Here is a 10,207-nt window from a genome sequence, read left to right as displayed (position 1 = left end):
TGGCAGACTAGTACTATGCGTGTAGAGATGAAAGCATCTTGTGTTTCCTCTGCAGAGTTGCTAATAAAAGACTATGAATTCTAATCACTATGTGTGTCTGATCATTTCCAACAATGCTGCTCTGAATAACATGACCATATGCAAATAGAAACATAGAAAATAGGTGCAGGAGTAGGAGTAGGCCATTCGGCCCTTCGAGCTTGCACCGCCATTCAATATGATCATGGCTGATCATCCAACTCAGTATCCTGTACCTGCCTTCTCTCCATACCCCCTGATCCCTTTAGCCACAAGGGCCACATCTAACTCCCTCTTAAATATAACCAATGAACTGGCCTCAAATACAGATGAAAAAGTAATTAAACAATACTGTATATGATTAGATGCAAAGAAATGTAGTCAGATGAGTAACTATGCTTTATTTAATAAAACATTGTCACAGCATACAAAGGTATGTAAAGCATACATCAGACAAAGGTATAGTACACCAAATGAAGAGTTTGGGTTTTAGAGACAGCATGAAAACAGGCCCTTGTGCCTTGAATCCACACCAATCATCGATCAGGTGTTCATACTAGTTCTATGTTATCCAACTTTCTCATCCACTCCATACACATCAAGAGTCCAATTACCTACAAACCCATACATCATTGGGATGTGGGAGGAAATCAGAGGACCCAGAGGAAACCCACACAATCACAGGGAAAACATGCAAACGGCACACGGACCTATAGTACAGAATATAAACTCCCCTGGGTGCCTCAAAATGCATTACGCCCAATGAATGTGTGAGCAATTGCAATGTGATGTAAAGAACGCAGTAGCCAAGATGTGCACAATAAATTTTCTGTGATACCCATAATAAAGACCAGATAATTTATTTCAGTGGTGTTGAGCTAGCATCAGTCAATATTGCGAATTTAAATAGAAATATCCATTTATATACAAATCCTGCCATTGCCTAATTCATTGATTAGCATTACAATGATTACTGACAATTATTTCCTCATAGAATTTGAATGGCAAGGCACAAATGGTCGCTGAAGCATTCTTCATAACATCAACAGTTTGATTATTTCCGATTGAAGGGGTCAGACCAGACTTTCATTCCTTTAAAAAGAGATTAAAATTTGGTCAAAGTGGAATATGTCACACACAAGATTATATACATCTGCAAGATTGCCACATTTAAAATCTGAATTCCAAAGGTAAAAAAATGAAACATCTGCTCACATGACATTCAACTTCAATGACAAAACTCGGTTATAAAGTCATGCTTCGAAGAAAATTCAATGGCACAATAGCCCATTGTGCCATTGGGACGACAGATGGCACAATGGGCTAAGTGTTCGGCTGGCAACCGGAAGGTAGCCGGTTCGAATCCCGCTTGGAGTGCATACTGTCGTTGTGTCCTTGGGCAAGACACTTCACCCACCTTTGCCTGTGTGTGAATGTGTGTGAGTGATTTGTGGTGGTCGGAGGGGCCGTAGGCGCAGAATTGGCAGCCACGCTTCCGTCAGTCTGCCCCAGGGCAGCTGTGGCTACAGAAGTAGCTTACCACCACCGAGTGTGACTGAGAAGTGAATGAATAATGCGATGTAAAGCGCCTTGAGTATTAGAAAGGCGCTATATAAATCCCATCCATCATTATTATTATTATGATTCTGCTATCACCAGTACAAAAAAATATTCACATGAAACATGGAATGTTAATCAATTGCAAAATGTACGAGCTGAGTTCAAGAGAAATATGATCACGTGCATGCAATGTTACATAAAGTACTTTCAAATTTAAAGAGCAGAGTTTACAACACATATGTGCACTTGCAAATATGGCTAAATATTATACAAATTGCTAATAATAGCTATCATTCATTAGATTCACCAATGTGTACATATTTTTGAAAATTTAAGTGGAGTTTCGCCTCCTTCTGAAAAAATTGTGAGGAAGTCTGTAGTGCCAAACTGCCCAACGGTGAAAATGTGGTGGGAGTAGAAACACAATAGATGTTGTACCTTATTGCACAAAATAAAGTCTGTTGTGCCTATGTTCTTTTGTAACATAAATATCTACAGTTCATAAATGAAAGGAGATTCTAGTAAACATTGATAATGCTGTTCCACATCACAACTTTAGTACCAGTACCAAAGATCAACAAGCGTTCAAGAATGAACCAAAACAAGAGGACATGACTTCAGAATTAAGGGACAGAAGTTTAGGGGTAACATGAGGGGGAACTTCTTTACTCAGAGAGTGGTAGCGGTGTGGAATGAGCTTCCAGTGGAAGTGGTGGCGGCAGGTTCGTTGGTATCATTTAAGAATAAATTGGATAGGCATATGGATGAGAAGGGAATGGAGGGTTATGGTATGAGTGCAGGCAGGTGGGACTAAGGGAAAAAAATTGTTCGGCACGGACTTGTAGGGCCGAGATGGCCTGTTTCCGTGCTGTAATTGTTATATGGTTATATGGTTAAATATAATTTGTTGAATATTGCCAAAGTATTTTTCCTTGCAATTTTCATTTTCAGAAGGTTGAATCCAAAGAAAATACAAGTATATGAAATGTAATGCTCCAACAACAAACAAAATCAAAAAACACTAATCACAGATACTTTTATTTGATTATTCAATCAAAACAAAATTCATAGAACATCGAACAATACTGCACAAGAATGGGCCCTTCGGCTCACAATGTTTGTGCCGAACATGATGCCAAGTTAAACCAATCTCATTGCCTGTACATAATCCATATTCCACTATTCCTTGCACTTCCAGGCGCCTCTCTAAAAGCTTCTTAAACTCCACTATCCTATCTGCCGCCAACACAACCCCAGGCAATGTGTTCCAGGCCACCACTACTCTCTGTAAAAAAAACTTGCCCTGCACATCTCCATTGACACATTTCCCTTCTCACCTTATAGCTAGGCACCACTAGTATTGGACATTTTCACCCTGGGGAAAAAGGTTCTGACTGTCTATCCAATCTATGCGTCTCATAATTGTATATACTTCTATCAAGTTTCCCTTGAACCTTTGACATTCCAAAAAAAAAAACCCAATCTAAGTCTATCCAATCTCTCCCTGCAGCCGAAATCCATTAATCCAAGCAACATTCTGGTAAACCTTCTTTGCACCCCCTCTAAACCCTCCACATCATTACTGCAATGGGGTGATCTGAACTCCATGCAGTGCTCCAAATATGACATGACCAAAGTCCCAGGAGCTGCATCGTGACTTTCTGACGTATATTCAATGCCCCTAGCAATGAAGGGAAGCATACCATAAGCCTTTACCATCCTATCTCCTTGTGCTGCCACCTTCAATGAGCTATGAACTTGGACTTCAAGATCCCTCTGCACATCAATGCTGTTAAGGGTCTTGCCGTTAACTGTATATTCTTTCCTTACATTCAACTCCCCAAAGTGCAACAATTCACACTTGCTCAGGTTAAACTCCATCTGCCATTTCTGCAGCTGGTCTATATCCTGTTATGCCTTCTGACAGCAATCCTCACCGTCTGCAACTCCTCCAATCTTAATGCTGTCAGCAAACCTACTCACCAACCCATCTACATTTACTACTAGTTCAATTATATACCACAAACAGAGGTCCCAGCACAGATCGCCGCAGTATTCCAATGGTCACAGACCTCCAGCCAGAATATCTACCTTCCACCACAACCCTCTGTTCCATGTATAAACCAGCTCTGCATCCATATGACCAAGCAATCCTGAATCCCATCGACCTTAATCTTCTGGATCTGCCTACCATGAGGGACCTTATCAAAAGCCTCACTAAAATTCATGTATACAACACCCACCACACTACCTTCTTCAATCCCTTTTGTCACCTCCTCAAAAAGCTCGATCAAGTTAGTCACGATCTGCCACTACAAAGCAGTGCTGGCTATCTCTCGTTAGTCCATTCTCTTCCAAATGGGAATAAATGTTATCTCGAAGTATTCGCTCCAATAGTTTCCCTACCTCTGATGTGAGGCTCACCAGCCTATAGATAGATCCCTGTATTCTCTCTACTCCCCTTCTTAAACAATGGACAGCATTGGCCACTATCCAGTTCTCTGGGACCTCATGTGTGGCTAGAGAAGAAAAAGCGATCCCTGCAATTTCCTCTCTGGTTTCCCTCACTAAACTGGGATAGAGCCCATCAGGCCGTGGAGACTCGACCACCTTAATGCTCTTGAAGAGTCTCTGCACCACCTTCTCATTCTATAATTGCCCTAGCATATTTGCATTCTCTACACTGATCAAGTTGTCCTCCAACTCTTCCCCCTCAGTGAATACAGATGCAAAGCACTAATTTAGTACCTCACCTATATCCTCCAACTCAAAGTAAAGATTCCCTCCGTTATTTTAATTTCTTTCATCTCTGCAATTTTTCTTGACACAGCAAATGTTAAAAAAATATTTATCAAAGATAATTTGGAATATTGAATAGCTTAAAATGATTTCTATATTAGCATAATCAATGACTAAGCAACAAGGTCCGAAAAGCTCACCTCCAGGTTGAATTTCGTCCTGATTTATTCCAGTTCGATTCACCTTTTGCTCCTGCTCTGTTTAAAAGTATTTGTGCAATTGTTTAATATTCACCTTATGACAATAACAATGTAATCATCATTGAATTGATAAATTATTCAGAATTAATTTGTTTTACCTAACTACTATTAGGTAACAAACAACAGTTCCACAAAATAGCTAACACAGCAGAATCACAATTGGGAGCATGAGTGACTGATTTTGCTTGAGTGCAGCCATTTTGAGGAAGACCTAATGTTTCCTTGGAGAGGTGCTGCCTATGTGGTAAATGGGGTGGGGAGAGCACATGATTTTGATTGGTGACAACAATGCAGTAATGGCAAGTCAAGCCCTGAACCATGTGTAGGAAGGAACTGCAGTTGCTGGTTTGAACCAAAGATAAACACAAAAAGCTGGAGTAACTCAGCGGGATAACTCTGGAGAGAGGGTCTGAAGAAGGGTCTTGACCCAAAGCATCACCCATTCCTTCTCTCCAGATGCTGCCTGTCCCGCTGAGTTACTCCAACTTTTTGTGTCTATCCTGGACCTGGAAACATGAGTAACGATTGGGATGAAGGTACAGAGTTAAAAGGAAAACAGCTTTCCATTTATAAAGCTTTACTCCTTTAAAGACTCCTCAAAATGCTGGCTCCGTCCTGGGGTTGGAGTTGGATTCACTGGAGATGGTCTTGGAGCAGAGGATGCTCCTCAATCTGCAGAACATCTTGGACAATACAGCTCACCCCCTCCAGGACACACTGGTCAACCTGTGGAGCACCTTCAGCAACAGACTGGTTACACAGGACACACACAGATCTATTTTCCCTGTGGCTATCAAACTGTACATCTCCCCCTTCTGTCATGGGGTAGACTGACTTCCCTCCCCCATCTTTGTACATCCCCAATCCGGGACTTTCAACATCACTATAATTTCATGTTTCATGCCTCTTGTTGTGTTTTTATGACTGTTGGCAGACCAATTTCCCTCCTGGGATAAATGAAGTTCTATTGCATCGTAAATATTTTTTTCTTATTTATTTGCAGGAAACTGGCAACACTAGCAAAGCCAGAACTTATTACCCAGCCCAAACTGCCCTTCGATCTGATGAATGGTCTCGACCCGAAACGTCACCTATTCCTTTTCTCCAGAGATGCTGCATGACCCACCTCCAGTTTAAATTCCATTTGGAATATTTTGGAGGACCAAGAAACCAAGAACCCACTGAGTTATTCCAGCATTCCAGCATTTTGTGTCTATCTGTCCTTCTGAGGTTGGCTGTAAGCTATCATAAATTGATAGCTTGGTGGAGAGGTTTCTGGTTTGGGTATACATTTCATCAATGGCACACGCTACACTAGTGCACCCTTCTGCCACATTTGAATCTGTCTTCCGTTGCTTTTGAAAGCACATTCCTACTTTGAATCCCTCTGACAATGAGGACAGTTTCTCTCTCTCTGCCTTCAACCAACATAATTTGTCTTCAAATCAACATGTACACCTCCTCTGATCCAAAGAGAACAATATTAATTTCTCCAGTGTATCTATATAATTGAAATGCCTCATACTTGGCATTATTTTTGTAAATCTGTTCTGCGACCTCACTGAAGCAATGACATTTTTCCTATCCATCTTCCAAAATTTAATCAATTTTGTAATTATTCCTGTGGATTGGGGCGTAAATGTGACCTCACTATTTAAGAAGGGAAAAAGAAAACAGGGAACCACCAAACTATTAGCCTAATGGGAGGAATAGGGGAATTACAGGAACCTACGATTAAGGATATAACATAACAGAAATCAATACGATTGACTAGCTTCACAATGAAAGGAAAATCATATTTGATTCATCTGATTTTTTTTGAGAATGTAATTAAAACAGAAGGAACAAGTGGAAGTGATGCATTGGGATTTTGAGGAGGTTTTTAACAACTGTAGTGTAGGTTGGTCATTGAGGTTTGAGAACATGAAATTGGGGAAATAACATTCGGACATTGACTAAGAATCACAAACAAGGGGAGAAAGCTACTAGATAAAAGGCCAGTCATTTAAAACTGTGCATATAAAAGCATTCTCTCAGAAGTGAGTCTCTGCAATTCTCTGCCCCAGGGAGCAGTGCGAGGCCAGATTATTAGATATATTCAAGCTGCAGATAAATCGATATTTAAAAGATCGATGAATTGTGTGCTTATAGGGAACCGACAGAGGAATTAAATTCAGCATAGATTAGCTATGATCATATCAAATTGCAAGGCTGTCGTGAAGGGGTTATGGGTTGCTTCCACTCCTATTTTCTGGAGAGCAGGTAATTGAATGAAAAGCACAGTGGGAATAAATGGATGGTTCTTAGGTTGACACCTGTGATGAGTGATGAACGGCGGATTGGAACTTTGGTCCCAGTTTTTCATAACCGACACTGTCAATTCGTCACGAGGGGAACAAATGCCATACTTCCAAGTTTGCTTCAGATGTTAAACTAAGTGGAATGATGATACAGAGAAATAAGTAATGAGGCTTGAAGAGGACATAACCAATTTTAGTGAGTGAATGAGAGAATGTAAAGTGGAAAATATCCACCGTGAGAATAGAAAAACATGGTATTTGGTTAATGGTGAGAGATTTCCAAAGGGACCTGGTAGTGTTTGTCTAGTGCTAGTCCTGAGGGGCAACATACCGTTAAAATGAGCGGACAAATGGCATCCAAGTCTTTATTATCAAAGAAGTACAGAAGTAAGGAAGTATTTTTGCAACTGTGTAGGGTTTGGCGAGTACTGTAGAGTTTTGGTCTCCTACCTATGAAAGAGGGGTTTCTAGAGTTTAGAAGAATGACAGATCTCATCAAAACACAACATAAAGGGCTTGACAGGCTAGATATAAGGATGTTTTCCCTGGCTGATGACTCCAGGTTCAGGGAGCAGATATTCAGAATAAGGGGCAGTCCATTTGAGACTGAAACATAGAAAATAGGTGCCGGAGTAGGCCATTCGTCCCTTCGAGCCTGCACTGCCATTCAATATGATCATGGCTGATCATCCAACTCAGTATCCCGTACCTGCTTTCTCTCCATACCCCTGAGCCCTTTAGCCACAAGGGCCACATCTAACTCCCTCTTAAATATAGCCAATGAACTGGCCTCAACTACCTTCTGTGGCAGAGAATTCCAGAGATTCACCACTCTCTGTGTGAAAAATGTTTTCCTCATCTCGGTCCTAAAAGATTTCCCCCTTATCCTTAAACTGTGACCCCTTGTTCTGGACTTTCCCAACATCGGGAACAATCTTCCTGCATCTAGCTGAGTTCCTCCAATACTTTGTGTTTTGCTGAAGTAGAGGAGAGTTCTTAGAGATTCTACCATCTACTAGGTATGTTGCAAAGCCTACCTGAAGCGTCGTTAAAATCTGCCGCTGCGGGTGTGCGCGATTTGGGCACCGTTTAGAGGGGGGCGGGTTTAAAACGCGATTTTCTCTAGGCTGTTCAAATCGAAGATGTTCAGCCTAGTTAATTATTAACGAAAAATCGCTGGAAGACCCCGTCGCAAAAGCTATTATTAGTTTTAAAGGCCTCGTATAATAGTTATAGTAGTTTAAAAATCAATCTCTAAACCCGCGACCGCCAGCAACCGCAGGGTCTCATAAAGCAAACCACAGACTGAATATTTTTACATTAAAAAGGGCTTCTAAAGATCCCTTTATACAAAGTTTAATATTGCGAGTAGCTCATTTTGGGCCCATTATATCCCGCAGTATTTTTCTGGGCATTTGGGGCACAAATCTACCGCAATGTGAACGTTCTAAACCAGCGCTTTCCACCCGGACCCACTGGAAAGCTGATTTAAATGGGCATTTATTTACAGCAATTGAACACTGAATTCCTTCCATTTGGCCTATAAATTAATGTAAATGAGATTTAAAAATCATGTTTTATTGTGAATTATTTGTGAATATTATTTGGACATTTAGGCTATTTAAAAATGTTAATCATTTATTAAGAAATGGATAGATGTTTAGATCTAGTAATTGAAGTCTGAAATTAGCTACAATTAGGTAACTAACTAATTATATGCTTTAATTTCAGGTCATCCAAGTAAGATTATTTTATATTTGTTTCAGAATGCTTCAATCTATGATAACTGAAAATTTCATTCAGTTCTCTTAATTTTTAAGAAAGTTATGGGCTTTTGACTGTTCACGATCACAGCTTTTTTGTTATGTCCATAGAAAATCAATAGGGAACAAGATGCTCATTTCCAAGTATGAAAATGGCCATAACTTTTTAAATACTTGAGATATGAAAGTGAATTAGGTGTCAAATTAAACTTATTTTTATGCTTTATCTGATGGGATAAATTACAGACTTGATTTTTAAAATCTCAAAATTTTGTAACATTGCTACATCTACGGTCTCTATCCATCCTTTAAACCCGCTTCCAGGTTGTGCCGGCCGCACAGGCACCAGTCCTCCGGGGCCGTACCGGGAGTTGACATTTGTTTGTTTTATCCTTCCAGTCGATTCGCAGGAATTCACAGAGATCGCATTAGTGGTCCGGAAAAAACTGCTCGAGGAACTCAGCTCCTCTATAATCTTTGCTCAGCAGGTTAGACTGACTGACTGACGGCCGGGCCGGGCCAGCGCCTGCTCCAGTCCTCCCTCGGTCGGTGCATCAGCCGAGCTCATGGAGACGGGACCGCGAATCGGCGCCGTCCTGCTGGGGCCCAACCTGGACCCGGACCTGGACCCGTCCCGCTGGGGCCCAACCTGGACCCGTCCCGCTGGGGCCCAACCTGGACCTGGACCCGTCCCGCTGGGGCCCAACCTGGACCCGTCCCGCTGGGCCGGACCCGGGGCTCAACCGTCAAAGCAAACCGCCGCGGCCGCGAAGTGCGGACCCGCATCCTCTGCAACTCACGGTAATCCTGAGTGTACATCAGCGGTCGGAAATAGATGGGATAAAACGCAGCTCCGACAGCGGCCGCAAAGCCGCCGAACAGCAGCACTGCCCGCAGGTTCTTGGCCATCACGGACCGGACCCGACCGGCTGCAGCGGTGGCCAAAAATACTATAAGAGCTCCTCTAGTATCTATGGCAGTGGCGGCTCCTCTCCCTCCTCCTCCTCTCAGGCTGCGCCGGCTACCACGTGACGGCAGGCGCCATCTTTGACACGGTCACGGGTGGGCGCCATCTTTGACACGGTCACGGGTGGGCGCCATCTTTGACACGGTCACGGGTGGGCGCCATCTTTGACACGGTCACGGGTGGGCGCCATCTTTGACAGGTCACGGGTGGGCGCCATCTTTGACACGGTCACGGATGGGCCCCATAGAGTACGAGTGGCGCAGGCGCAGAAAGCTATGCTTCCAAACTTGACCCATTTACAGAAATACAGTGAACCCTCCTTATAACGAACTATGGAGGGGAATGGCGTCCGTTATTGCCGAAGCAAAGAGTAGGAGTGAACGGGACCTTTTCAGAATCACAGGCAGCGGCGAGTGGAGTTCCGCAAGGCTCGGTGTTGGGGCCGCAACTGTTTACCATATATATTAATGATTTGGAAGAGGGAATTAGGAGCAACACTAACAAATTTGTGGATGACATAAAGCTGGGTGGCAGTGTGAACTGTGAAGAGGATGTTAGGAGGTGGCAGGGTGACCTGGACAGGTTGAGTGAGTGGGCAGA

At 42.5% G+C, this 10,207-nt stretch overlaps 1 protein-coding gene across 1 annotated transcript; it reads right to left on the bottom strand.

The window, feature by feature from the left end:
* Nucleotides 1–399: 399 nt before the first annotated feature.
* Nucleotides 400–9,713, bottom strand: smim20 (small integral membrane protein 20). The gene is made up of 3 exons (XM_033026562.1): nucleotides 9,441–9,713; nucleotides 4,518–4,574; nucleotides 400–1,110 (listed from the first exon to the last, which is right to left on the bottom strand). Exons 1-3 carry the CDS (start codon nucleotides 9,547–9,549, stop codon nucleotides 1,073–1,075), a joined length of 204 nt encoding a protein of 67 aa, XP_032882453.1. The 5' UTR covers nucleotides 9,550–9,713; the 3' UTR covers nucleotides 400–1,072.
* Between the last annotated feature and the right edge of the window lie 494 nt (nucleotides 9,714–10,207).

This window comes from Amblyraja radiata, chromosome 1 (genome assembly GCF_010909765.2).
Source record: "Amblyraja radiata isolate CabotCenter1 chromosome 1, sAmbRad1.1.pri, whole genome shotgun sequence".
Classification (NCBI taxonomy): Eukaryota; Metazoa; Chordata; class Chondrichthyes; order Rajiformes; family Rajidae; genus Amblyraja; species Amblyraja radiata.
The sequence above is the reverse complement of the archived record's forward strand: the minus strand, read 5'-3'. Positions and strand labels throughout refer to the sequence as shown.